Source organism: Platalea leucorodia (assembly GCF_965183815.1).
Source record: "Platalea leucorodia genome assembly, chromosome: 18".
In the NCBI taxonomy this organism is placed as follows: Eukaryota; Metazoa; Chordata; class Aves; order Pelecaniformes; family Threskiornithidae; genus Platalea; species Platalea leucorodia.
This window is the reverse complement of record NC_138840.1, coordinates 7,669,749-7,697,480: the sequence shown is the minus strand read 5'-3', so window position 1 is coordinate 7,697,480 and position 27,732 is coordinate 7,669,749. Positions and strand designations below refer to the sequence as shown.

Here is a 27,732-nt window from a genome sequence, read left to right as displayed (position 1 = left end):
ACCCCGATTTGGTGCTCGGTGGCCGGGACAGGGAGAGCTGGGGGCAGGTGGCCTCAGGGGACCCAGGGCTGGCATTGCCCCGGGAGCTGGGCGAGCACTGGGGACGGCCGGCAGCGGCGGCAGCAGCGCGGGGAGAGCTGCAGAGCACCTGCTTCTGCTGAAGGCTTGGCCTGGGCCCAGGGCAATTAGCTCCTGGCTTCGCTGCTCGCACACGCTCTGACAAACAAGTGGCTGGGACGTCCTGGACTCGCTTCCAAGGGCTCCCTCTCTCCTGATGCTGGGTGAAGGATGGGGACCCCTCCGGGCTGGGGACCGTGGGGCTGCACTGCCCCAAAGCCAGGGCAAAGCCCCGGCCCGGGTCCCGGCGCTGCTTCGGGGCCGCGTCAGCCTGCCCTGACCCCGAGCTCGGAGCGACGTCAGCATTGCCGGGAGCTGGGGCACGTCCCAGAGCAGCCCTGCGGGAGGAACAGGGACGCTTCTGCCCTGGTCTGCCGCAACGCCGCCAGCGCGGGGAGCGGGACGGGTCAGGGACCCGGCTCCTTTTCCCAGCTCTGAAGGTGAGGAATGAAGAATAGACGAGGACTTCAAGAGAGCTTTGCACCCTCGGGCTCTCTGGCGCTGGCTCGGCAGCCTCAGGATGGTTCATAACCGAGTCCCTCCAGCAGCGTCGGGTCCCTGTGAAGATGGAGGAGGGTCCCACGGCGGTGGCAGTGGAGAAGAGCCAGCGCCGCTCCCCAAGGAAACACGCTCTGCCGGCGCTGGGAAACACCCAGAGCCCGTGCTGCGAGAGGCTGCGTGTGGGGCGGCTTCGCCCGAGCACTTTTCCCTCCGTGCCCGGTGGCTCTCACAGCCGGTGGCCCTCGGGGCTCCCGGTCCCCGCCGCAGCAGCGTGACCTTCAGCGCAGCGAGTTTTTCCTTGGGAGAGGGTGGCTGGACGCGGCAGCCCCGGGGAAGGGCAGCTGTCAGCAGCAAACCCCGCAGTAAACCGAGCGCACCAGTTCCCGAGCATCAGCGGCCGGTGCTCGCCCGCACGGGGGTTGTGCTTAGCTCATCACCCCCGAGGAGAAACAGAAATTCAAACCCTTCCTTGGGAGGAAAGCGCCGCTTCCTCATCGGCTTTCAGCCTCCGGGTCCCTGGAGGTGTCATTACCTCTGCCACCTTCATACGCTGTCGCCTGCAGCAGATGCCACGCAGCCCGGTGGCGCTTGCCGAGCTGCCCGCAGAGGGTCCGGCGTCCCTCCCCAGGGGTGCCGCCGCCCGCCGAGCCTCTCGGGCAGCGCGCGTTTCCTTCTGCATCGCCCACGGCGCTCATTCTGTCATCGCACTTCCTCGGAAGATCAAACGAAGGCACGTGTCCTTATACGGAAGATTCGGCTCTTATAAATGCCTGAGGTTTAGACCTGTGACAGACAAACGATGTCAGCTCTCTTCAAAATACCTTTCCTGTTCAAGTCAGCGAGGGCACTCCTCTGGGAGCGCAGACGAAGCCTTATCTCCATTATTAGGTAAATATTAACGTGATCAGCTTCAGTATTCCCTGTCCGTTAAGTTCCCACGCTCCTGGATGAGATGAGACTTTGGGCGACCATCAAGACGACACTGAGCGTGCCGAAACCAGCATCCCCTTCCGTTAGAGGCAGGGGCTCTCGCTGGAAACTCCTCTCCGTTCAGGAGCAGCATCTCACTCCCATTTTCTGTCCTTTAAGCAATTTATTCCTATTCAAATCTAAACTATTTCAAGCAAACACAACTGCTTTGGGTAAAGAGCTTTTCTTCGGAAGAGCCTCGCTTGCTACCTCTGCCAGCGGCTGATAAGGCAAGGCAGCTGCCTGCTCCGGCCGCGCGTCTCTCGCCATCCTTACGTCTCTCTCCAGCCTCACAAGCCGATTCCCCGGCTCTGCTCCCTGCCCTACGGAAAAAGGATGCTTTGCCATGATTGCTGCTTGGGAGACAGCCCACCTCTCCTCGCTGCGGTGCGGAGGGCCGGCGGGAAGCGCCACAGACCTTTGCCGTGGTGGGATCCGGCTGCCGGGGACCGACAGCAGCTTGGACCAGAGGACAGAGAGGATCAGGCTGCCGGGGCCAAAGCCACTGGCCGGGCACTGGTCCCTGGCTCCTTCCCGGGCAGCGGCCACCCACGGGTGCCCTCTCCTGGCTGGTCCCACGCACGGAGCTTTCACGCAAAGTACTTTTCCTCCCCGCCCCCCCCCCCCCCCGGCTTCATTTTTTCCGTGCACAGGGGATGCCCCAGCTCTGCCAACCACCCCTCGCTGCCCGCACAAGGCTGCGGTACCGGAGCGATGATGCTCAGGAAGGCGCCGGGCTGCATCGCTCCGCTGCTGCACTGCGCCGCTGGCTCCCAAGCACTGCAGGATCGGAAAAATTAAAAAAAAAAAAAGAAAATTGACATTTAGAAAGCCCAGGAGGTGCAGGTAATGCAGCAAGCGCCCTTGCCCGGCTGGAACAACCTGGCCCAGATTTAGTGGTTTGCACCAGCCAAATGCTGAAGCGGAGTTTTCCTTCCCCAGCAGCAGCCGCCCCCCGCGGTTCTCACGCGGGCACCCACGCCAGGGTGCTCCTCACCCTGCATCCCGCGCAGCCGGGCCGGGCGCTGCCAGGGAAAGCACCCGCAAACCAAGCGGCCTGCAGCTGGGCAATGGGTTACACGCCAGGCGCGGGAGCAGCCAGCCTCTCCTCGTTGCGAAACCGTGGCAAAGTCGGTGCTTCTGCCAGCGAAAACCAAGTGGCAGCGCTGGCACCGTCCCTGGCGCTGTCACCCGGCTCTGCCGAGCACTGCACAAAGCCACGGAGCGGCCGGACAAAGTGCCAACTATGTCAAACTGCTTGATGTTCGACGCACAAAAGGTGCTCGGTTACAAACTCACACCCCACTTTTAGCTAAGACCTAAGCTTGGCCTAACGCTGCCAGGATCCTTGCAGCGGGTTCAATTAAACCTGACCTCTGGAGTTTGCTCAAGCTCCTCCCGGCTGGTTCAGCTGGATCCCGGACACAGGAGCTGCAGGGAGAGGCGGCGCGGCCTCGGTACCCGCAGCCCAAGGGCTGCGCCCTGTGGAGGGAACCCTAGCACGAGACCCGCACGGAGACGCCCTTGGCCCAGGGCACCCGCAGCCCCCAGTCCCACCACTCCTGTCACTCGTCCCCCCCTTCTCCAGGCCACCCTTAAGCCCCGTTGCTAGTTTCACTGCTTCAGGTGTAGTAATTTTTGAGGGATTCGGGATGCTCTTTGCTTGGCAGGTTGAGACTGGGCACTGGATCTCAAAGAAAGCACGCACATTATCTTACAAAGGAAATTTATTTCATTTTATGAAGCTTATCTTACATGCATCGACTGAAGCTAGTACAACAGTTAACAGCAGGGCTGGGGTTTGTCCAGACTTCCATTAGTGTTTCTGGAATAAACCAGGCCAAATTAAAGAATCTCTTGCCCTTAGAAAATACAGTCATCATACAAGGAATGTTTTTTTTTTTTGTTGTTTTCTCTTTAATTACTCCTCCCCTACTCCCTGCCCTTGAGTTGCATATAGCCAATGCTCCGGCTTACCAAAAAAGGAGGCAGGAGAGGAAAATCTAACACACGCACACGCGCTCCCCCCATACACCCCTAATAAACCATTGAGATGGGAGGACTGAATCTAGCTCTATTCAGAGGAAAAAAAAAATTACAAACAGAATACCAGGAATAAAGCTCTTGCAACAAACCAGATGCAGTACCCTTTAATAATTTTACTAGATAAAAACGTTTTACACATTGCTCAATGAGATGCTACAAGTTCCTTCTGATTAGTTCTCTTTCAGTTCTATCGGTTTGAACAAGCAGCTGAATACACTGAAATATTGATTTCTAAAAATAAAAATAAAAATATTGCATTCTTGTCAGTGTCTGTTGGATATACTCTCATACCCACCAGAGGAAGGTGTATAGTGCACCGGAGATTGCAGCCTACTATAGGCTTAATATCAAGTACAGATACACAGAAGCAGATGTATTCATCAGACCAGGTTGGTACGGCGAACGTCAAGCTGGTACGCGTTGGTTTCCACGCAGAGACGACTTGCTACGACGTCCCCGGTCAGTCCCCTGTCACTTGTGTGGCTTGGCCGTCTGAGGTTTGGTTGGTGGACTGAATGAACATGGGCTGGGTGATGTCCTGGCCTGCAGGCATGGTCACTTGCTGGATCTGATAAAGTTGCTGGCAGAGACAGAAGCAGGGGGAAGAAACGACTGTCAGCGCTCATCAGGCTCAGCAGCGGGTCCTCCCAGCACAATGCTGCACCTTAACCCCACAAGTCTAGCGGTGCTGTTAACAGCAACTCTCACGTCCAAAGAAAATCTGTCCCCAAACCAGACCACAAACTGCTGCTAGACATTTGTTGCTAAATCCTAACTAAGTAATTCTGTGAATTTCTGATGCCCACCTTGAGCTCAGGCTACCTATGCAACCGTCAGTAGTTAAGGCCTTTATTCCTAAACTGGTTAGGACGAAAATGGATCCTGCCCAGAGTGCAAGGGACTGGATTAATTTGGAGTGAGAGCGGCAGAACACAAAGAACCCACCCGAATTAAAAGCAGCACAACATCCACTTATCCTGCTCCTGGTTAAGGTTTGGTAGCAGTGTTTGATCGGGAGGAGCAGATTTGCTAGAACACGCAGACTTTAAGAAGGTCTTTCTAGCCCTTGACCTCAAAGGGACGTAGCACCAACGAGCTCCAAGTTCTTACCTGTCCGTCCGTGAACTGGCTGAACTGCTGCTGTCCTTGCTGGACTTCTGTCTGCGTTATCTACGGGGATAAGAGAAGGATGATCACTGACAGCACTTCGGAGAGGGTCAGAACCCCACTAACAATATTCTGCTGCTGCCTTTCAAGAGCTTTTAGACTCTTTCAAACTTCCATTACCCCACCATGTGGTAAGATACGGCTTATGCCGCCGGCCCGCAGTCATGCTGGTGCTAACCGCACGTCAAGAACAAAGGACATGGGACTCGGCTGTTCCAAACCACACACAAGCATGTCCTCCCTGACTTTCACGAGGAGAACACAGCCTCCAGGATGACAGAAAAGCAGCAGCCTTCCTATCCTCTGAAGGCAGAGAAGAATCCCTTCGCGACCAGTCTCAACAAGAACACGACACAACCTGCTGGCAGCAACGCTGGTCTTGATGTTTCACCTCTGCAATAGCTTTCCTGAGAGGTCGCACGGCTGCTCCTCCCTCACCCAGCCAGAAGGAGCAGAAGTAAAGAGAAGATTGATGAACTGAAGTTTTACCTGCAGTCAGCTCAGAAGCAGCATGAGCTTTACACAGCGAGACACACACACACACACACATATATATGCATGCACCTTTCACGTACAGGTAAAGGAGGCTTCCGCTACGCTCCTTGCTTTATTATTCTGATGAAAGTAACAGGAAGAAAAGAAATGCAGGAATCCTAGCCCAAGAGTTGGTAAATTCGACTGGAATTCGCAGTTTCAGGAGCTAGGGAACAACACTTTACCGGTTATTGTCAGCCCTGCTGTTATAGTGCATACCTGCTGTGCATTGGTTGCAAGCGTCTGGATCTGCCCCTGGACTACCTGGGTGCCTGACACGGGTTGGGCTAAGCGGATATACTGCAGCTGGCCAGCATTCAACTGAACCTGGAGACAAGCGGAGGGGGCAGGGAAAGAAAATTAAACAGATAACTGTGTAACCTGAAACACACAAACTTGCCTTCTTGTTTCCACAACAGAAGCCAGAGTACTAGATGACACTGGGAAGCTTCAGCTGGTTACCGGTTGAGATGAGTAACTATCACAGACCCTGCCAAAGCAAGAACGAAGTCCGCAGAACTCCTGCAGGTTCTTGAAGTAAAACCCCGAGGAAGCACAACGTTACTTCTTTCTCCAGAACGGGAGCGGACAGTTAGTAGCTCAAGCACATTAATTGCTAAATTTCAGAGAGCTTTGAGAACACTTATTTTTCTTTTTGGTTACGAGAATCGAGTTACTACTTTGATGTATCATTTCACATTAAGAAAATTCTTATGAGCTAGCCGCACATATTGACACTCCTATTATATCCTGCCAAAAAATATAAGAGACTACATGGGAAATTTTCACATAAAGACAGCAGAGATGACAAAACCCAGGAATATCGCAAGGTAACATTTGGAAGCTTTTAATGCAACTCTCTGCCAATATATGTCAATCCCCACCTGGCAAAGGCCAATACTTTCTGCGTCAATACTTCGTGTATAACAATCAAATGCAAATTTATTTCCTGCAACCCTGATCTTGCACGGTTAGGTGCTTGGGGGCGTGGGATATGGAGACCATGTCATCATCGTAACCTGTGATGGAACTACTGCTAATACACATCTGAGAAGCAATAAAAAGGTCACAGTATGATTGATACTACTGTTGAATTTTTCATTTTGTGTTATTTAACTTTAGAACATTTAGATTCACAGTCTTAAGGTCAATTACATACAAAAAAAATGTTTTGAGTTTTCTTCTTTTTACAAAGGGGAAAGAAGGACATACAGAATACTTTAAAAACTGCTCACTGACAAAGGTTCAAGTGCCTAGAACGTGGTCTTGGCATTTACACAAATGCCGCTGACTTCACCAGCTGTGTCTAAAAGCTCCAATATTATTTCAAGAGCAAATAAACTCCACATGAGCATAAACATTTCAATAAAGAATTTGTTTCTGCACTGAGATCTGCCGGCAGATCATGTTTTCTGCACTGGGGCCTATCTGCTTAGATTTTAATTACAGTACTAACCAAATGGGTGAAAGCGATTTAGAAACAGCGTTCTTCCAGAAGTCAGAGCGAGCTCCAAAGAACCTGCCCGATGAGGTCTAGCTAAGACACGGATTAAATGTAACACCAAATTAATGCGGACAGACAAGTGATTACTGTTTAATTGATGTATACACTTCCAGTTTTTCCGCAGTTTATAAAAAATAAGGCACCTTTCCACAGTCAACCCGTGGTCCTAGAGTAAACGGTAAATTGCAGTAGAGAAGCATACACGGTATCAGGAGCACATGGAAAACCAGCAGAGAACATTAGTAAGATTCTCTCAACACTCCTGCAATGGCCAGAGGCACTACCAGTTTTACAAGAGTGTTTTAAACTGTCCTATTTGTGTTATGAAAGATTCTTTGCTGAACTCTTAACAGATACCAGAGTGAAAAGGAACTATCAGCAGACAGCACTAAGGATATCAAGAGAGAAAGGGAACTCAAGGGAAAAAAAAAAATAATAAAAGCACAGCAGAAAGAGAGCAGAACGGACAGCAGCACTGAAGACACCAAGAAGCGTAACTCTGGGAAACCAAACAGAAACTGCTTTCCAGGTTAGGGCACTAAAAAGCTCTGGCAGCGAGTGCACGGCTCCATGTTCCGTCTCACTTCACTTGCTGGAAGCCAGCAAGGGGAAAGATGCTTCCTTCAGCACGAACTGTAATTCTTCAAAACGCTGTGATTGAGAAGAATCCTCTTAATTACAGTCAAAGCAGTATCTCTGCTAGATACAGAAATGTGAATTTTGACTATTTCATTAAAACACTGCTCCTAAGTTGCTGTTTTGCAGTCTTACAATTGTTAGAGACCCAAGTGCTCCCGAAGACAAAAGACGCCACGCCGGCACTTGGCAGTTCCTGTCTTACATCTGCAGCGTAAGAAGCTTCTGAGGACCTGTTCCTAGATGCTCCCAGGCAAGAGGCAGGTAGAAGCATACGCTTGGCCAAAACCAGACACTAACTAAAAAGGCTCCAGTCTCAGACTCCTAAAACACGGGACCACTTGCAACAGGATCCACCTATCTGGAGAGCAGTACTCTCTGCAGAAGGCTATGCCCCCCCCCCCCAACCTACTTTGTAAAGAATTCTTTCTCCCAGCAGATCTCCAAGCCCCATTCTTGTAGGGAATTACAGCATTCACCGGAGACAACTGGAAAACAAGTCTGAAATTGTTCTTGTATTGCTGAACCAAAGGAGGATGCTGCAACTTTCAGTACTCTTGTAATGGATTCACTGAGGCTGGAGGTGGAGATCTCCTCCCAAAATGCTTTTAAGAACAAGCGTCTCGGAGAGACTTTCATAAGGAAAGGGGGGGGGGGGGGATGGGAAAGAAAAAAAAAAAGAATGTAAAAGGAAGGTGGTGGAGAATGCAGGGAAGAAAAAAGGCTGCTTGTAGTACAACACCGTATTTGGCAAGCAATTCACTTCCCTTCTGACCAACGCCTTAAGCCAAGCAGTAGGAATCAGCTGAAGACTTGAGATGAAAAGAATTTGGAAGTGAATTGGAAAAATCTGGCAACACCCACACCTAAACCTTTTTCAAGATGCTAGGTCAAGGCACGAACATTTGCCAGACGTACAGAGGGAAGCTCAGCAAATCTTGAAAAGCAGAACTTGTGTGAAAGATCAGTTTTGCCACAGCTGTGGGTACACTTCTTAATAACAGAAATCAAAGACAAAGTGAAACGCTTGTCTTGGTCACTTGGTCTGACCTTTGGGTTGCTGGTTAAGTACACAGAACTGGACAGATTTTTTTTTTTTTTCCTTTAAGAGGTGTGAAATTTTCCAGATGGGAATCAAAAGACCCGGCTTTATAAGTTACAGAGATGGGGGGAAAAAAGGTGACATTTTTTTGACCCACGTGTTTACCTGGGACACATGCCAGAATGTTACTGCTGATGCTGGGTACTCAAAATCCCATTCTTAAGGCCACAACAGGTCTATATTGATGTGAAAGTGAGGAGATATTTTCTGGTTCTGCAAAGCCACTCCTCCAACCAGCTCGAAGTATTTCATAGAAATATTTCTTATAACATAAAAGTTTATTAATAAACTCACAGATGGCACCTTTCCCACTCAGTCTGCCAGGTCATGACTTCAGATTGCAGAGGCAGAACCAAGTAAAGGCAAAAGAAGTTAATTATGCTTTATTGAAACCACGCTGTAGTAAAGAACTAAGGGTTATCCAGGAAATATTTTATTTGTTGCTTCCTAATCATACCTATTTCACTCAGGGGAAAGTGTTGGGGGTGGGCAATGAGTCTACACTAAATGAGTTAGATTTATTTCCTCCTTCACGTCACACCTGGTTAGTTTTCCTCTCTAAGTGCAGAAAACACACCACTCAATCCAAAATTCCTCTTACAGTTAAAAAAGCATACGTATACAGACAGTCTCATGCCAGAACACCAGCAGATAGTTTGCTCGCAAGACTGTTACACATTTTTACTGGTAAAGTCTTACCGGTATTTGCTGGATTTCTCCTGTATTGGTGATGATCTGCTGCATGACTTGCATGGTCTGCCCAGTTCCACTCTGAGCCTGCTGGGTCTGTCCTTGCGGCTGGGCCTGCACTATCTGTACCTGCTGTCCTTCTCCAACCTGCATCGTCACAGGGGTGCTCTGCGTTCAAAACAGGGATAAGGACCAAGCAAGGACTGAACACAGGGGGAAACAGCCACAAGATACAAAGATTGTAACAGACAGACTGCTTCCTAGACCCGCTGTTACTTGTTGATGCTTAAATCACCACGAAGGGAACCCAGGACCTAGACGACCCTTGTTACTAAGGTATCTGAACACCTGGTCATGACCAGAAAACACATTTCTATATTGTTATCGATTGTTCTGAGCAGCGAGAACAGGATACTGCAATACATTACAGATGGGTGAGCTGAGCGTTTCACTGGCTCCACTGAACTGCAAAGCCCCTGCGCGCTGCTCGTCGCTCACCTGCCCTTGCTGAGGCTGGGCGATGATGATCTGTCCTGGCTGGATAGTAGTTGTGGACGTGGTGGTCTGTTGTCCTTGCTGTTGCCCCTGAACCTGCACTGCAGCAGGCTGCTGAGCAAGCGTGAAATAATACTGTACGGGCTCAGCTGGGGTCACAGCCTGACGCACCTCTTCCTGCGGCACAGGTAAAAGAGAGGTAAATGGGGAGGGAACAGATCAGCACGCAAACACCCCAACCACAGCTGAAACAGCCCCCCCATAAGCATGCTCCATGGGAAAGTATCTTGAATACCTCGTTCCTAACAGTTTACCTAAGTAAATCTGAAATGATAAATCAAAACGGGTTTCCTCATTTATTCAGCTATATGGAAATCAAAAACATTTCCAATACTCTATGTATAATAAAATAGTCACCAATTTCGTTATGAGAAGCAAATGAATGAAATTACCGTAGTTGAAAACCACGCAACTCTTCATCAGTAAATTCCATCATTGCCTGTTATCTTAACACGGAATGAATTGCAAATGCACCAGGAAGACTTACAAAGCCTCATCTGTCAACAAACCCTTCTTCTTAGCCTACATACCCAACACAAATCTAAACCTAGCTCTAATGTTAAATCCCTGGGAATAAAAGTCATGGACTTGATGCATACTGCCGTGCCTTCATTTATTTATTTAAATCCAGCTTTTCCAGAATTATAACAATTTCCTCTGGTACTGCAGCTTAACAGCCTGATTCTGCTGGTAGCAGGAACATCCCAACAGTGTGAAGAAACAAAAGGCCCTGCTCTAGCTCACTGTCAGAAGCACAGGCTGTAATACTGTTGTTTTGTTTTATCTAAGCATGTCTTTAGGAGAGAAAAGCCCTTTATGATTAACGATATTTTAGGCAAAGAAGTAGATTTTCTGAGATTATGTTAAGTGGCAAGCCGTTAACACTCGAATCAAAATCCTTAAGCTCCCCAGAGGAGCACTCAGGTCTTGCACCTTAGGGAAGATGCAGATGTTCACTCCATGGCAGAAGGCGTAAACAATCCTCTCCCAGCCACCTCGAGTTCACAGCTGAGAGTGTAGGATGTTTACACGTGCTACAACATGGTAGATTCCCACTTACACAAGTCTGCTTGACTCCCCTGCGTTAAACAAGGCTTGCTCATGGATTACCTTCAGTGCATCCAACTGAACAGCGGAAGAAAAATTCATATTAAACAAGATCCATGTATGTTGTCTAGAGGGCATCAGGCTTGAATAAAAGAGCACTTCTGCTCAGATGCTAGTCTCTCAGAGGGACAGCAACTAAAGAAAAGACTGACTACTGGGAGGTTTCTCAATAGCCTACCATAAAATTACCCCCCAAAGATTAAGCTGTTCACAGCTGGCCGTAATCAAGAAGTGACTTCTAAGCCTGGCTCTCAGAGCAAACATTAGTACTATCCCATGGTACTGCAAACCACTGCAATCAAATACTTACAATACTTCCTACACATGGTAGTTCACCAATTATTCCTACTAGCTTCATCAAATCCTTTGGGGGAGGGATTAATAACAAATTTAAAATATATATTCAACAGGACATCTCTTCAGTTAACCATAAAACAGTACGTATAGAAGAGCTGCGGCTGTTACTGTAAAGCCCAGTCCTTAGGTATGTTATTTCTAGAGCGCTCCAATCCTCAATTCCTAGCTGAATCCTGAAACAATTACGGCAACTGAGTACCTCTGTAAGTAGCTATTCCAGCTTAAGTTGCATTTGCTACAGGCAAAAATGGCTTTAAATCCAAATGTGCTTGAACAAGGTTATATCACATCATTTGCCATCTTTTATTTTCAAGCCATAGCTTTAGTTACCAGAGCAACATAACAGTCATGGTTTCATTCCCAGCTCTTCCACGTAACCGACACCAACTTGTCAAACAGTCTTTCCTGTGGCAGAGATGAAATACAGATGGTACCCCCAGCCAAAAAGTGCAGGCTGACAGCCTACAGGCAGCCACTTTTCAACACTGTTGAATCAAAGGAGTATTTTCCACTGCAAAGTTCTAACCCACGTTCTTACCGGGCAGCTACTTCTCCATTAAACTACTCTCGCCGTAAGAAGTATTCCGGTGATTCAGCAGTGTTCACAGGCAGTAGATGTATTGGCGAGAGACAGATCTCTAAAGCCTAATTCAAACCCCAAACCGACAGGGTTTCACTGCTGATGCTGTGCAATCCAAAAGACACAGCTCTGGTGCGATGTATCATCAAGACACATTAATCTAGCAACCTATATGCATCTAACGCACTACTGAAATACTGCAGGCATTCATTTGATTATAGAACTTCTGTAACCAGAACATTCTGATGGGAATCAAAAGGCTCCAGCAAGGAAGAGATATGGGCGATGTTCTCCTTCCCAAACACGGGGTACGTCTAAAAATAGCACTACAAAGCAGAATAACTGAATGAGGCACCTGAAAGAAAAAGAACTGAATTTGCAATGCCAGAATTAACCTGCGTTACTTCAGGCTGCAGCCAACTCATTTCAGCTTATCAAGCTGAACAAACTGAAACATGGGTTTTCCTTCCCCCAGTTAAGCAAAGCATCGAGAGCGGCTGTGCAGGCTGCTGCTTTGCCTTTTCATTTAATGCTGAACTAACGATCTTTGGATAAATCACCTGCTGCACTGCTGCAGGGATAAAGCAGGGAACTCCATGAAGGAATGGAAGGAGCTGTGCCATGCTCCCACATGTGATGCTCACCACGTCTACAGAATGCAGCTCCCAGCACACCTGTAACGAAGCCTTGGGATGCTGCTAATTTTAACCATAACTGACTGCAGCAGGAGGATGGACTCTCCTGCACATACTGTGACACGTAAAGGTTATTTTCCTCATTTAATAGAAAGTCACGCTGCTTCTGGAAATCAGAATGCGAGGTTAAACTCAACTCGGGACATCATCAGAAAGGACGAAGCGTGTATTTCCTCCCTTTGGCCATCACCTCAGTAGCACCACGAGGACTTCAAAATAAAAAGTAAACTAGCAACCTCCAAAATCCAGGTCCACAATGGAACCGCTGGTCTCTATGCTCAAAGCGGGTATCTTTTTGCATGTTATTCTGATTTATATTGGAATACAAAAAAAAAAAAAAAAAAAAACCATGTCAAAGAAAAACTTCCAAGTAAAACACTTGCCAGAAAGATGTTTTAAAGTATGCCAGCCTCTCCAGCAGCACTCACTAGAGAAGCTATTTTCAGGACCACCTTGGATTTTTTCAAAGGCTAACACACTGCAAACCTTCAAAAGTATCAGAAAACCTGTTGAAGGGATTTTTATAAATTGTTATAAACTACTGAAATGTACTGTTCAGAGAAGAAATTGGTCCAGCCGAGTCCTGGGCAATGATTCCAGGAGTTGCTGAACAAGGTGCAGCACTATCCGAACGGAGCTGCTCCCTAGAAGAGGTGTCCTGATGGTAGCCCAGCCATTTTATCTACCAGGCAACTTATAACGAAGAGAGATTAGCAATTACTGAACTGGCGAACTTTTAGCAGCAAAACACCAACCTTTTAGGTGCAGGAGATAAATTAGTCTACCAGGAGCTGGATCTGTTTCTTTGCGCATTTGAAGCAGCGAGACTGAGCTTCAACCCCACCTCATTGCATTTTCAGCACCGTCTCGAACGTGGAGGGAAACAAGAGTTTTGGGAAACGCAAGCCTGTTAAGTTTCAAAGATCTTGTGCTCAGATGACCGCAGCAGCCTGCTGCTGTAAACATCCGACTGAAAGCTCCTTCTAACACCTTACAGCTTCCAGTCAAGGATGTTTACAGTAGCAATGACTGCCCCAAAGGATGCAGGAGGTGGTACTTCTAAGCAAAGAAGTCTGTTTCTCCCTTTGCAAGTCAAAGGATACAGACTCGGTACACTTTTTAAAGTTAAATTTTTAACATTGGCAACACTTGGTATCAGAGCTATTTAGTAGTGTTTGTGAAACTTAAGTAAATCCCCAAGTCAGACTTCTGTTAAGTCTCCGCTCAAGCTCTATTTCCATTAAAAAAAAAAAAAAAAAAAATTTAAGAACCTGAAAACTACTGTAAATAAACATGCAAGAGAGGCACAAACCTCATGTTTAAATCTGACTCTGCATTGCTTTGTCACCTCTCTGTCAATTAGAGGCTGAAATCACACCAAGGAAAGGACAGACAACAAGGCAATCATTTTTATGTCTCACCTGCCGCTTTGGAGGCTTCAGTTCATCTCTTGGAACAATATCGATAAGAAAGTCAAATTGATCAAACTTTGTAATTGCCATGGCAATGTCATTCCTCTATAACAAGAAAAAAAGAAAACCATTCTTCAGCTTTAGAAGTCTGTTTTGTCACTGGATAAATAAAGTTAGAGCTTTTTAATTGAGTCAAGCGAGAGTGTCTTCTCCAGATGCCAAGTGGTCGAGCCAGGTGGCGAGAACTTCTGTTTCAGTACCAACAACACCGTCCCGTGCCGAGCGAGGCCTCCAAGAGGTGCAATAAGAAGGTGCTTATCAAACTCAGGCTTTTCCAGTCATCTACTCACCCACCAGGCCTCATCAGGCTTTCCACAATGGCATCGCTGTAATTCGCTACAGAGGGCTCATGACAACCACCATAAGCCTTTTAACACGAGAGAAAAAAAAAAAAAGGGGAATTCTTCTAAAAAATAATGTAAAAATCCCCAAGATATCTAAAAAGAAGCTTTGCAGAAAGACCAGGATGACTCTTCCATGTATGAGTTGGGGATGGGATTAAAAAAAAAGAAAAAATAAAGTATCACAGGATCTTATTTAGGGCAGGGGAATCCCAAGAGATGCTGGGAGAACAAGCTTCAGCATGTGGAAGGGCAAAATGGTTAAAAGAAAGCATGAAGATTAAAACATATACTCAGCAAACTGGCCAAACATGTATCAGAAAAAGGATGTGCAAGAGCCAACGAGCTTCTACGAAAAACTGGCAAGGTAAGTGTCTTCTCAAAATGGCTTATAACTTTACTTTTATACCTTGCCTGAAAAGAAATCCGAAGAATAGCACTAGGTCAAAGCATTAAAGACCTGAATAAAGAGTTACCCAGCAATAAGTCACCACTGAAATGTATTTGCTTAAGATTTGAAACAACCCCCAAGACAAAAAAAGCTGATTTTTTAAAAAAAAAAAAAAAAAAAAAAAAAAGGTACTCTGTCATTTTAAACTTCTTGCGAGCCATCTTAAAAAGCAGGGTTAATTCAAGAAGCTATTAAAAGTCTCATTCTCATTAGCTGAAGATAAATTTGTAAAGCATATATATGAACAAGATTTGAGACAAAGATGCCTACACTGCCAAATGAGTAGGTACAATTTAAAAGACTATCAATCCTCTCGTTTCAGGCTAGTTGACATTTCTAAACCTTAGGCTGTCTTGGCATTTAATTGCCAAACAATGATCATGTAGAAAGCACAAGACAGACATTTATTTTGTTCTGCAGGCAGCATATATTATAAAAGTATCTTCACCAAGAAGAAAACTTTTACTGAACAGATGTATCCCGTATTTCATTCTCCATGCTGAGGATTGGGTTCAATCCAATTTCCTCAGGAACAGACTTCCATAACTCAGACCTCGCCACTCGAAATTTTCTTCCCAAATACTTGATAAGCAGAGACTGCGTTTCTCCAGCTGCGCTGTCCGTGCGGAGAGCAGCTGTTTTGGGATGGCAGCTGCTGGGGAAGGCGAGGCAGTCAGAAATAAAACCTCAGTCAGTTCCAGGTCTTGTACATTAGGATCAGGATTTAAGTATGATTCCGAAATAAACAGATCCACCCAAGCTTAAAAATTGTTAACAGGCCAGGCCTGAGTCAGCACTTGTACTTACGAAGCATCGTGTTCATGGAACGTATATCAAATACGTCCTCCCACAGTAACCGCATTAAAACCCGGGTTAAGCAAGCAGCGTTAGCCCAACGTAGTGGCGACTGAGTGGCTGGATGCCCATTCAACAGGACAGCTTTGGGCTGAAATCAGACACGTCTCCTCGCCACTACAGCAAGCTCTGTGCCAGGGGACGGGAGAGCTGACGTGATCCTAAATATCACAATCTCTCACCTCCGCTCTGAGGGCTTGAACTGATGGGTATTATAGTTTCAAGTAGTTCTGGTCATCATGTAAGACTAAAAGTAAATGCCAATTTTTTTTCCCCCCAATAAAAAGACCCTGGAGAGTTACAGTTCACTCTTGAACCACTAAAAAAAGTGACTGTGATTGAGGGCCTCTCAATCCAGAAGAAACAGTGGTCTGTTGTGGAGGAGGGTATTTTTGTTTTCATCTCTACACAGTTATTGACACAAACTAACATCTACAAGCTTACACTACAACTACTGCTGAAAAACAAATCAGCCAGAAGTCCGACAGCCACAGCTATCCCGAGTCGTTACAGCAGGTCACAATTAGCTGACAGCTGCAGCTTTGGCTTTTGGTGGTTGTTGTTTGTTTTTTAAAACAAACGAAGGAAAAAAAGCATTTCAGTTGCACAGTTACACTGCGCGCTGTGCTTTGTACACAGGTTTGTAGCGATAAACACAGGTACTAAAGTTGCTGTCTACAAAACATGCCTCGTATTATGGAAACAGAGTTGGAAACAGTTTATGAAGCGGCTGAAGGCTGGGTAGGAGCAGCTCGGTTACCTGCAGAGTCCTGCGCTTGTTATCTTCTGTGTGTATCCATGCTCGCAAAGTCAATTCTGTTATGAATATCTGAGCTGCCTTGGCGAACAACACGGGAGCTTCTGCACTAATCATCTGCAATTGAATTTACAATTTTTTACATTTTTTTATTTTAAAGTTTACCATTAGTATTCTAACACTGCAAAGCGGTAGTCAGAGTAACTTTAGCATGGCAGTCGAATCTGAACGGTTGCATTGTTGAACAGTGAAGTTGGGGGAATTTCCACATCAGAGTATCTACGGGTCTGACAGTCCGGAGAGTTACCAGCCTCAAGTTAAACGTAGCGTAGAGAGTATTGGGCATCTAAGATGTGTCTCAAAAGCCTGTTTCCTCCAGGACTAGTCAGGTGCCAGCTCCATATTGTGCTGGATTATGGCAGGCCAGCAAACGGCACCCGGGCACGTTCACCCAGAGGGTGTCACCCACCCAGCAGCTTCTCCTGGCAGTGCCCTGGCACGGGGATGAATGATTTGGGAACTGAAGAGGACAGGTTGAGGGCTCATTTTAAAACCTGGCCCTTACATTAGAGTTGTAACATTTACATAATTTGAAATGAAGGCTGAAATTGCAAAGGAGGTTTGGAGGCCTGAGTAAAGACGCTGCCTCACCAAATTCCTTTTCCTTAAAAAGTATCTAGCTCAAGTTTTACTCAAATTAAGCAGTTTCATTATTAGCTGGCTTGGCATTAATGCTTACTCCCTAGTACAGTCTTCTTGCTAAATAATGTTGCAGGCAGGCCAGAGACTCCCCCCCTGCCCGAAAATCTCATCTTCCCCTTCATCATCAAAAATTTGGCACTCATCTGGTTCAGACGCTGCACTGGGACCTCAGAGCCTGGGTTCATTCCCCTTCCAGGCTGAATGAATAGCTCCCTTGTCTAGGAAGACAACACACACCTTTCTCAGGATCTCATTTAAATGTTAAAGGTTGTCCTAAGAGAAGGCTGGTGTCACATTGAGAAAAGCAAGAAGAAAGTGCAAACCCTTTTCTTTTCTCTTAGCAGTTAGGTGTCTGACAGTTTTCCAACTTAAAAACCAGGGAGGACTGGAGCAGCGCAGAGGCAAACCCTGCAGGTGATTCCTTTCTCCTTCCTTTTATGTCAGCAAGTTTTTGTCAGTCAATTCACGTGTTACCGTCATCAGTCACACGCCAAGCGTTCAGCTCAAATACTGGTATCAAACCCACGTTATCCACCAAAATTCTTACTTATTTTTTCCATAAAACTGGAATGTAGCACACATTTAAGCGACATTACTCTTCCTACTAAACACTATAGCTTTGTGAAAGGAAGAGTCGAGAGAAACACGGAGGAAACATGAGAAAAGAGAGTTAAGCACTAGAAAAAACAGGAAATATCCAGAATTATACGGCAGACTGGTATTTACCAGAAGAAAGCAAAACTGCAAAAGTCTTCAGCAAAGATCCCAAATGATTTTGCTTTCCCAGCTCAGTTTAATTATACAAGGCCAGCTAAAATTGCATTCAAGGCAACTGTTAAAATGTGCTTTAAAAATACTAATAAATAGTGATAATAAGAAGTAATGAATTGCAAGGAATTATAGCTACAATATCCACCAAAAGAATCATAAATACTTAAGAAAAAACCCCATAAGTGTACCTTCACATCTTCATCTAGCTTCATTATCTTCTTAATACGAGCCAGAGGGAGTTCTTGAACTCTGAAGTCTTTCTGCAGAGAGATTCACATTTGAGAAACTCTTTACTGATACTTAACTGAAAACACAGGTAAGGTAAGAAACGTTAAAACAAGTCTATATTGCCCAGAGCTAAACCAGCTAAAATTAGATTTATAAAAATAACTTATTTTCTTTGAGGTATGGCAGCTTCTCCTCAGGCCCAAGAATTCTCGTCTGCTTTTCTGTATTTTATACTGATGTAATTCTACTTAAATCTTCTGTCAGACACTTGTATCTACTATTTCACCTCAAAGTTGAAGTCATTCCGCAGAACAGAACGTTTCTAATGTCACACATTTCTGCATCTATTTATATTTGAAGCAACTAATTCAATTAGGCGTCTCGGGACCCAGAAACCGTTGGAATTTACAAAAAGTCACAAGAGAAAATGAAGGCAAACAAGAGCTATGTGAGGCCACAAGATGAAATCTTCTTTGCTTTATTTGTACTTCCCTGGGGTGTGGGACACTGCTGAGCTCCACTCTCCCTTCTCTGCAGATAGAAAGGGGAATTAAAAAAAAAAAAACAACCCAGTGTGTTGCTACCAGGAGCATCTTAAAAGGGGAGAAAGGCTGAGGCTACGTACCGTTGCATCAGGAATGCAGAATCTCTACCCACAAAGGGCTTCTAAAAAAACGTCTTCCCTTTTTAACAAAAATGTCATAGAAAATAAAAGGAAACTAATTTCTCTAGGGAAGAAGGCACTGCAAGACATGTTAGTGAAACAAAAGAGGGAAAAAATGCTGAAAATGCTGTTTTGTATTGAAGCAAAATATGGAGGTTGTGCGTGGTCCAGCCAGCACACCAGCAGGGGGCATTTTATTTAATCGCTATATAAAAATTTTATGTATATTTATATATGTTATTTCATACACGTATGTATCTCAAAAAAGCATTCTGTGCCCTCATTCCGCTGAGAAACGCGAATGAGGTGCTCCTGGTGCTCTTAGTGATATGCTGCAAATCGGAACTCATTTGGGGGGTGGCAAGGCGTGCCGAGGGCTGCGCGTCCTGCTGCCGAACGCGGCAGTTTGGAAGGATTTTGGGCAATGGGAGAAGAGGGCAGCCGGGGCTGGGACCTTCACTCGAACACACAATGTGCTCAGGGTGGTGTTTTCAACCAGTAACCGCCACATAAACAAGTTACAGGGTTGCTAGGGCATGGAAAAAATATCCCAAAGGTTTTTTTTGAGGGGGTTTGGGGCTTTTTTATTTTTAAAGCTCATTCCTTTTTTAAGAGCCTCCTGAGCTTTGAGCAAGCCTCAAAGAAAGATAAGGGCAAAATTTCTAAGTTGTGAAAGTCTTAACAGTCTTAAGTATATTAACTTCTACAAGCAGAACTGCAAGTAGACAGGCATAGGTACAACGCTATTAAAATCTTTAGAGAAGAGAGACAGTGGGAGAAATTAGAGAAAAAAAAAATAAAGCTCCTTTATTCCTTTAAGGCAGACAGGCAAACATCACATAAATCAAAATTAATACGCAAGAACCATGGTGAAGGGAAGCATGACCACTACTGGCTACTACCCAGCAGAACAAACTTTAGACACCAATTCTTCATCTTTTCTTTTTTCCAAATTAGGTCTCAATGTTTTCACAGGCCTCTTCTAACCCATTGTGGAGCTGAAACACAAGTCTCAGCCTAGTCCTGTCTCCTTTTTCTCCAAGACTAGGCTACAGTCCGTTCTGTTATACAGGGCAGAGAACAGGGAGCTCTGGTTTGTTTTTCTGAAGCAGCTCCCTTGTTTCTTCCCCCTTGAATTTTAGCTACTGGTGGCACATGGCAAACACACAAAACCAGGCAGAGATAGCCCCGAAAAGCAGGCAACCAAAGCAGGCTTTCCATCCAACAGCTGCTCTGAGCTCCGCTATGCAGTACAGGGAGATGAGCTTTAAGTTCACCTACCTCCATGTCCGCGGGAGCACTTTCAGTAAGACGCGCAATAAATCTCAGGATTTGATTGTGCAGGGGACAACTGCACAGGAATGTTTTGCAATTATGCCTTTTCCTTTCTAACTCCCCTTCACTGTCCTCAGTTAAATTTTCAATGACTTACTAGCTTGCAGTGCAATAAATAGATTCATACGACAGTTAAAAATTAAGCTGCCCATACTTGATAAGCTGTAGAATAAACCCCTTTCATGTGGAGATGAAGACAAACTACAGCTCTGGAACGCAAGAATTCACTGCGCTGAAAGAGGAAAGTAATTAATTCTGGTTATGCATACAAATTTCTACATCTGTTTCTTTAATCAACTATCTGCACACAGGCTGAAAAAAGCAGCTTATCTTCAGACTACTGGATTGGGGTTTTCACTTTGAACAGCCCGACTTAGACTGGAGTTCTTTTGTTTTCAGTTCCATCAAAAGCACAGGAAGTGTGCTTTCAGGACCACTGTATCACAGTAATCTATCAATCTCTCTTGAAAAGTCATTTCTATTATATGCCCTTGTTCTCAGGCACATCTCTTTTGGGGATGGAAAAAAAATAGAAGCTACTTAGTCCAATTCTGATTCTCAGCATATGCACGATTTTTTTAATCAAATGTCTTTCAATTAATAAAACATGTGAGAACGACACACTTGGCATTCAAGTGAATTTCAAAACTTCAGGGCTGTCAAAGGGGACAGTTCTGAAAGAGAGCACAATAGTTCTATATAAAAGTCTAAACCCAAAAATTCATTCACAAAATTGTAACTGTCTGCCGATAGCCAAGTGTTTGACTAAGGGGGGGAAGACTAAGAGTCGCATTTTGAACAGTAACGTCTCCCAGGGGGTACTGATGCGGCCTGTCCTTCTGCGTGGATAAGGGGTCCCTCACGTGCTGGTCACGCATTTTTTTACGTTACAGAATTTGCACAGTAGTTAAACAGTCCAAGAAGTACAATGTGAGGTATATTCTCAAATCCCAATCTTCTGTTAGCTACAACAGCTTATGGCAGCTATACTTACACCTGTAGCTATTTTAAAATCACTTCTCTTTTTCCCCCCAAACAGAAGAGAATTCCTCTGCAATTCTCTAGAAAGCAGCCACAGTCATCATTTAGCCTGTTAAAAGAACCTTTGAATCAACTTTGTCTTCTCGTTTAGTCCAGAAAGAGCTGAAAGTATGACTATTATATCTCATTATGCTATGAATCAGCTGCATTCAATTTATATCTCAAGTTCTGGCAGTTGTCGCCAATAGTCAAAAGCCTGGCCGAATGATTATTTATCAGCTCTTCAGGCCACCTTGCAGTGTGTAAACAGCCAACTCTACTGGATCCCATAAGCAGCAGGAATACGTTCAAGCTGAGTTTTATCTTGCCGGGCACTTCTCGCTGTCAGTTCTTCAGAAACAACACGAGCGATGAGGACACTCACCACTGTGAGATTGCGTATCTCCTCCATGACTCGTGGCCAGAAGGACTGGAGGCTTTGCTGGGCATCGCTATTGCCGGCTGTGCCGAAGCCACCATCCGTGGACATTCTGGTAGCTGGGAGAAACAAAAACAAGCGTTAGCAATGAGGGAGGCAGGAGTCAAAGGCTCCCAGAGATTCCTTCCAAGTCCCAGGAATACGGGAAGGGGCCAGCCTGGCTAATCGCTCTGGAAAACTGTCAAAATAAGATATGCCAGTCCAGGTCTCACAGCAACAATGTGGGGATACTCACGGCCTCTGGAAGTGTTTTTCTTATTTATTTTTCCAAAGATTGAAAAAGAACATTAAAGAAAAAAAGAACTGAAAGCAAAAATAGTCTCCTTATTCCCCTATCAGAGCTCTGCCTTTTCACAAGGAGTTACAAAACGTAACTGATGACCGGTCACAGCTCGCACTCCAGTCTGCGCCCATTATAAAATCATTTTTTCTCTTGCTTGTTACAGCCAACAACAGCGCAGGATATGGCAGTAAACCCCACTCAAGTTGAAACCAGAATGTCAATATCAGCCCGGGATTATTTCTAAAAAGTGTAATGAAACAGTTGCTTCTGTGCCGATTGGAAAGGTGTCAGTTTTTGTGGCTTTACACTATTTTTAATACACCTCTTCTCCTTGGGTATAATCAACAGGAGAAATTAACAGTCTGTATAATGCAGAATGTCAAAAGCACAATGCAAGATTTAAAATTCAAATGTTGTAATTGAAACAATTTTTAAAAAGCCCCATGCCTGTCATTTAGTATTCTGCAACTGCAGGATGTTAAGCAAGTCTGGCATTTATCAGGACTTGCATCTTTGCAAATGGCTTTATTAACAGTACGTATTGGTAGTCATCAGGAACTTGTAAGGAGAAAATAAAGGGATAATAACCGGGTTCAGACTTTCCCGTATGCCATGCTGCGCTGCAGTGAAGACGGCAAAGAGGTCAGGATGGGCGACGTCGATCAACCTCGTCCTCGGGTGACCGAGGCGGCGCCAGCCCGCGTGGCACTGTCCAGGCACGTTTCGAGTTCCAGCTGACACAATTCTCCCCCCCCCCCCCCCCCCCCAACTCCCACATCAAGTTGTGCCTTTTTGGCGAGGAACCCTGAAGACAGCTCTAGTTAATATTAAAACGAAGTCAGACGCACAACTTGGGAATCCCTTGGAACACCAAGACCAGCCTTGCTGGCTTTCTCCGTGCGACAGGAGCGCACGGCTCCGGCAGGATTCCCAACAGGGATCGCAGCCTGGAAGGACGAGGGAGACGTGCCAAAAGCACAGGCACACATAGGACCTGCCGAGACACAACCCGGCAAGATGGGACTCGGTGCTTCCCATGCACTGAAAGCATCTCGGTGAACGCCAGAAGAGTCAGCGCTCACTTCTCAAGCGAGCGAAGCGGAGGCAGCCAGCGAGCCACCGAGGTTAAGCGCTCTCGGGGTCACCCGGAGCAGCTTTGAAGTTTCCATGAATGACACGCACACACCATGTACAAACAATAAGTCTCTGTCTCTCAACTTACAGCGAGAGAGAAAGTGTGTTATATTTTCTATAGGGAAAGATCTCAAGATACACAGATATTTGTGCGTTGTCACGGAATGGAAAGAGACACGAGAGTAGATTTAGCTCTGACACAGACAGGCACGATCCCCGCTTGCTGTTGATCCGCCCTGCAGAGGTTTATTTCAGTCCCTCCTCAAGCTGCAGGGAAGCACGGTACCACCATACAACCAAAACCACCGATGGCAGGCAGCGGTCGATTGCCAGTACTTTCAAAATCGACTATTCCAAAGCAACGACGATCCATAAAAATCTTACTAAACGGATCAAAGAGATGAATGTCAGACAATTAGTTCGTTACCTCCTGCAGCCCGCACTTTCCAAGGCAGACTCTGTGAACAGCCGTATTTTTCTTTCATCAACCTGAGAAGGGGACACAGAGGCGTGGGAAGAGCCGAAGGGGATTTTGACAGGGGATGACAAAGAGGAGGTCAGAAGATCGTATTTTCAGTCTCAAAGCAAGAGTGCAAGACAGGAAGAACTCCAGGTAAGGAACCTAAGGAAATAAGTGACTGACAAGTTACTTGATGATTCTTCAACAACTATTTGCATTATAATACTATCCGCCTACAAACTAAGATAGTTCAAGTATTTATAAGAAAATACAGAGAGATAAATATTCTAATGAGAGTCTTAAATTGGCATTTGATTCTCCCCCCCCCTTGATCTGCATTGTCAAACGCAGACAAAAAATAGTTTAGGCACATAAATAAAAGCTAGTCCTTGAAACCTGCTCTGTACTGGCAATATTTCAACACTAACACTAAACAGGGTCTTTTCTGCAATGGGAGATGCAATTCATCTTGAAGACAAGCCAAATAACTTTTCAAGGCTTTATTTAAAAATACAAATTACTTGCATTCAACCCACTTAAATGCTGTACGGGAATATAATGCTCTACTGGAATATAATGCTCTATATAACCCTAAGAAACAACAGGTTAAAAAAAAAAGAAAAAAGCTAAAGGAACAAAGAGGAAGAAAATTCCGCCACCACCGCTTTACCCCCTGCTGCACGCAAAAGTGAATTTCTTGCATTACATATAGGACTCTGTGGTATTCATCCACATTTCAGAAAGAGCTAGAAATGGTTTACTCCAGTCATCTATAACTTAAAAAGTCCTGTTGAAGGATACAAAAAAAAAAAAAACAACATTTCCTACCTTCAAGGTAAACACAGGGCTGATTTCAGAAAGCAAAATGAAGAGCCCGACGCTTGGCCCAGGGATAATCACTGCTTTAAGTGACTGTTTAGGATAATTGTTAGGAAACGGAGTAAGAGTAGAAACAAGAGTCACCAATAGGCTGATTTTCTGAAAAACTCATGGAATGAAATCACTATAAACTCCAAAATAAAAGCCTAAGCAGGTTAAAACTGCTCAGAACATTTATACAGTAATTTCTTCCCATTAAAATACAGATCCTAAGTGGCACTGAAGGTGCTTGCAAGCATGAGGGGAGGACTGTAAGGAAAAGAGAAAAACCCAAACTGCTACGCAAACCTACAGTCTTGGCTCCGAGAGACAAACTTTACTAATGAAACCATTCCTGCGCAGTTAGGTAAGTTCCTTCACCCAAGGGGAAGCTGCGTTCCCTTCTTTTAAAAATGCCTCATATCACGATTACCGCCAACAAAAAGAAATACCAAAGCGCACGACGGAAGGCAAGCCCACCGAAGCTAACCGGGAGGCAGTTCCTCTGATTTCACAGTACCAGTGGCTAAACCAGTGTCTTTTTTGATATGCAGTTTGCAGGGAAATCTTAGAGCTTCATTATACTTCATCTTTCCTCCTCTAAAGATTTCCTCCCCAACCCCATGCAGAAGGGGAGAGGTGCTCGAGGATCCCCATGCTCGCCGCGTTGCGCTCACGTAACACAAGGTAGAGCCTCTCAGAAGTTTTAAGAGTCAACTGACCACTCCGACACCATCTTGTCGCTGAATAATAGAAGTTAAAGTCCATCTCCTCTGTCACCTGGTTGCCACAAAGCGTAACCGCAACCAGAGGGAACTTGCCGATTCCAGCAACGCTGCGTCTCCGTACAGAAGCTGGGCAAGCGCTTTGCAAGCGTGAGACGCTTCTGCTCTGCACAACACTTAGTTAACAAAAGCCGTCATCTCACCGGCGCGCCCGATGCTGCATCGAAGCAAAGAGGGGTGCTACGCTGACCTCGGATTTGCTAAGCTACCCGCGTGAGTCCCGGGAGCCTGCAACCTAAAAACCAGGTTATGCAGAGATGCTATTCAGAGATGCTCTTGCAGCAGAATCTGGATGAGGAGCTTCACACACACAAAACGCACTAACTCATAACATGGACACTTACTGAATTAGATACAAGCAAGCAAACACCCCCCCAAAAAACCCCCACACAGCAAGAAATAAGAGTGCAAGACCAGGAGAGACTGGGATACACCTGCTTCAAAACGGCCAATCCAGACCACATCGCCTGGAATACGCTCCATGGAGGCAAACATTTTGTTTCCAGACTAAGGGAAAAAGAAACTGGAGGCCAAAAAGCTGAGGCCTACGCATAAAACGCCTGGAGGTGATTACAGAGCAGATTAGCAAGCACATCTCAAGAACCACGACATCACCACTTTGCAATTAAGAGCTTTTCTGCTCACCGGAGCAGAACACCTTTTACAAACATTAAACTTACAAAATCCTGTGGCAGCTGACAAACGCTTAAGAGCTTCACTTCAGAGGAGCACAAAGCAAGCGTGAAGACACCTCTAGTGTCTGTGGTTGGGGTTTTTTTTGTTGCTTGGTTTATTTGTGTGGTTGGGGCTTTTTTGTTTGTTTTTGTTTTTCTTTTTTTTTTTTTCTTAAACAGATGCTAGCTTGTGCTCTTTCTTTAACGCCGTGGGAAGGGGAAAGCAGTCAAATGAAGCTGTCTCAGCCTGGATGCCTACAATCTGCACGCTTGAGCAAGAACCTGCTATTGAAAACACAAGCTACAGTATAATCACAAATAAAACCAAGATCTCTGACCTTGCAATTCCACCTGGAGCAGGTACCCAGAGCTCTTCAGCTGGAAAACCGATGGCCGGGAAGGGCCCAGCAGAGCAGCAGCTGCCAGCCGCAGCCACGGGACATTCCCGGGCATCGCCGGTGCCGCTCGCCAAGCGAGCTTGGGAACGGGAACTGGAGGACAACCTCCCCGGCCAGCGAGGGTCACGTCACGGCTTCTGATGTGCCTACTTTTAAGTTACTGCCAAGCTGGCCTTGACTAAGAAGTCAACCAAACAAAGTCAGTTGGCTGGAGAACAGATCTAAATGAAGTTTATCCAAATATCTGAAGGGATATGCAAACGGCGAATGCCGGAGGGAAGTGCTGAAAAGCCTGGAGGCTCTCGATGAAGGAGGCACTAACTCAGCAACACCACCAAGTGCCACAGACCCTGGTGGCATCAGAAATGTCAGGTTCTTTGCATATTGTACAGTCATATTCCCATGACTTACGTTATGGGAAAGAGCCTGTTTTACACGGCGCTGTATTACATGGCAGCAGAAGCATATTCCATGCAAGCGCCTTAAAAAGACAGCTCAATCTGAAGTAAGATGGAGGCTAAACAGAAATCAGACAGAAGCTCAGGCAAACGTTTTGCCTCAACATGCTTAGATTATAGCTACAAATAAGGATAACGCACAAATATTTCTGAAAACTGCCACTGCAAAAAAAATAAACCCTGCCCGATTCTACCACCACACAAATACAGACTTAACACCTCCACATCGACTGTGTTTAGAAGACCCCCACACCCCCAATCCTCACCCCCTACTCTTCTTAAGATCCTGTTGGTTTTAAAACATCCATTATCCCACAAAACTCGCAAGTTAATTATTAGGAAGCAGTACTACAGAAAAAGAGAAAACAAGCAATGCGGCTCCTCTTTTTTTTTTTTTTTTTTTTTTTTTTTTTTTTTTAAAAATAGGCCATCTTTACTAGCAAAGAATAAAAACCAATGCCACAGCACCTAGCAAAAACTCTGGAAGTCTGAAGAATTAAAAATGGATCCACAGAGTTGAAAAGTGAATATTTAGAATAAATACTAATCCCAGCATTCTGTGATACTTCCAGTCTGATGCACTAACTCTCAGAACTGTAGCGTTCTGTTTTGGGAGCCTGTCCTTTGATTTAAAAGTAAAATGTGCGGAGCCACACTTGCATATCTAAAGAATGAGCTCTGTGTAGCAATAAGCGCCAGACACCTGATCCTGCCAGAATCAGAAGGAACAATCTAGCAACCAAGAACTAGTTTCACAAGAAGAATAAATACGGTTTTATATGAATTTAGTAACGCATTTCTTTAAAAGCGAGCAAAGGAGGAGCCTTCGATGTATGAGAGAAAGCCACATACCAGCACCCTTTGCGAGACGCTGCTCTCAATTTGAGCAATTTGCCGTACTGTCTTGAGCGGGAGAATATCAAATGCAGAATATACACCGAGTTTGAAATGGCCTACGACAGCAATCGCAATGGTTGAAGCCGTGCTGAAAGGTTGCCTCTGTACTGCACATCAACAGCGCCTGTTTTCCATGACATTTTGCCCAATGATATCTTATTTTACAACAAACCTTTGAGAAGTCATGTTA

At 45.5% G+C, this 27,732-nt stretch overlaps 1 protein-coding gene across 13 annotated transcripts in view; it reads right to left on the bottom strand.

The window, feature by feature from the left end:
* Positions 1-3,307: 3,307 nt before the first annotated feature.
* NFYC (nuclear transcription factor Y subunit gamma) overlaps positions 3,308-27,732 on the bottom strand; it is a 36,701-nt gene continuing 12,276 nt past the window's right edge. For 10 of the 13 annotated variants that reach the window (XM_082329777.1, XM_082329771.1, XM_082329773.1 and 7 more), the window contains 9 exons: positions 21,542-21,654; positions 18,098-18,169; positions 16,440-16,553; positions 13,982-14,077; positions 9,765-9,938; positions 9,276-9,434; positions 5,554-5,661; positions 4,744-4,803; positions 3,308-4,213 (listed from right to left, as the gene is read on the bottom strand). In XM_082329777.1, the coding sequence (XP_082185903.1) occupies positions 4,094-4,213; positions 4,744-4,803; positions 5,554-5,661; positions 9,276-9,434; positions 9,765-9,938; positions 13,982-14,077; positions 16,440-16,553; positions 18,098-18,169; positions 21,542-21,654 (1,016 nt within the window). In that variant the 3' untranslated portion in view covers positions 3,308-4,093. Of the gene's footprint in view, positions 4,214-4,743; positions 4,804-5,553; positions 5,662-9,275; positions 9,435-9,764; positions 9,939-13,981; positions 14,078-16,439; positions 16,554-18,097; positions 18,170-21,541; positions 21,655-23,439; positions 23,635-27,732 lie in introns of all 13 variants that reach the window. The other 3 variants (XM_082329779.1, XM_082329778.1, XM_082329781.1) reach the window with 2 other exon arrangements.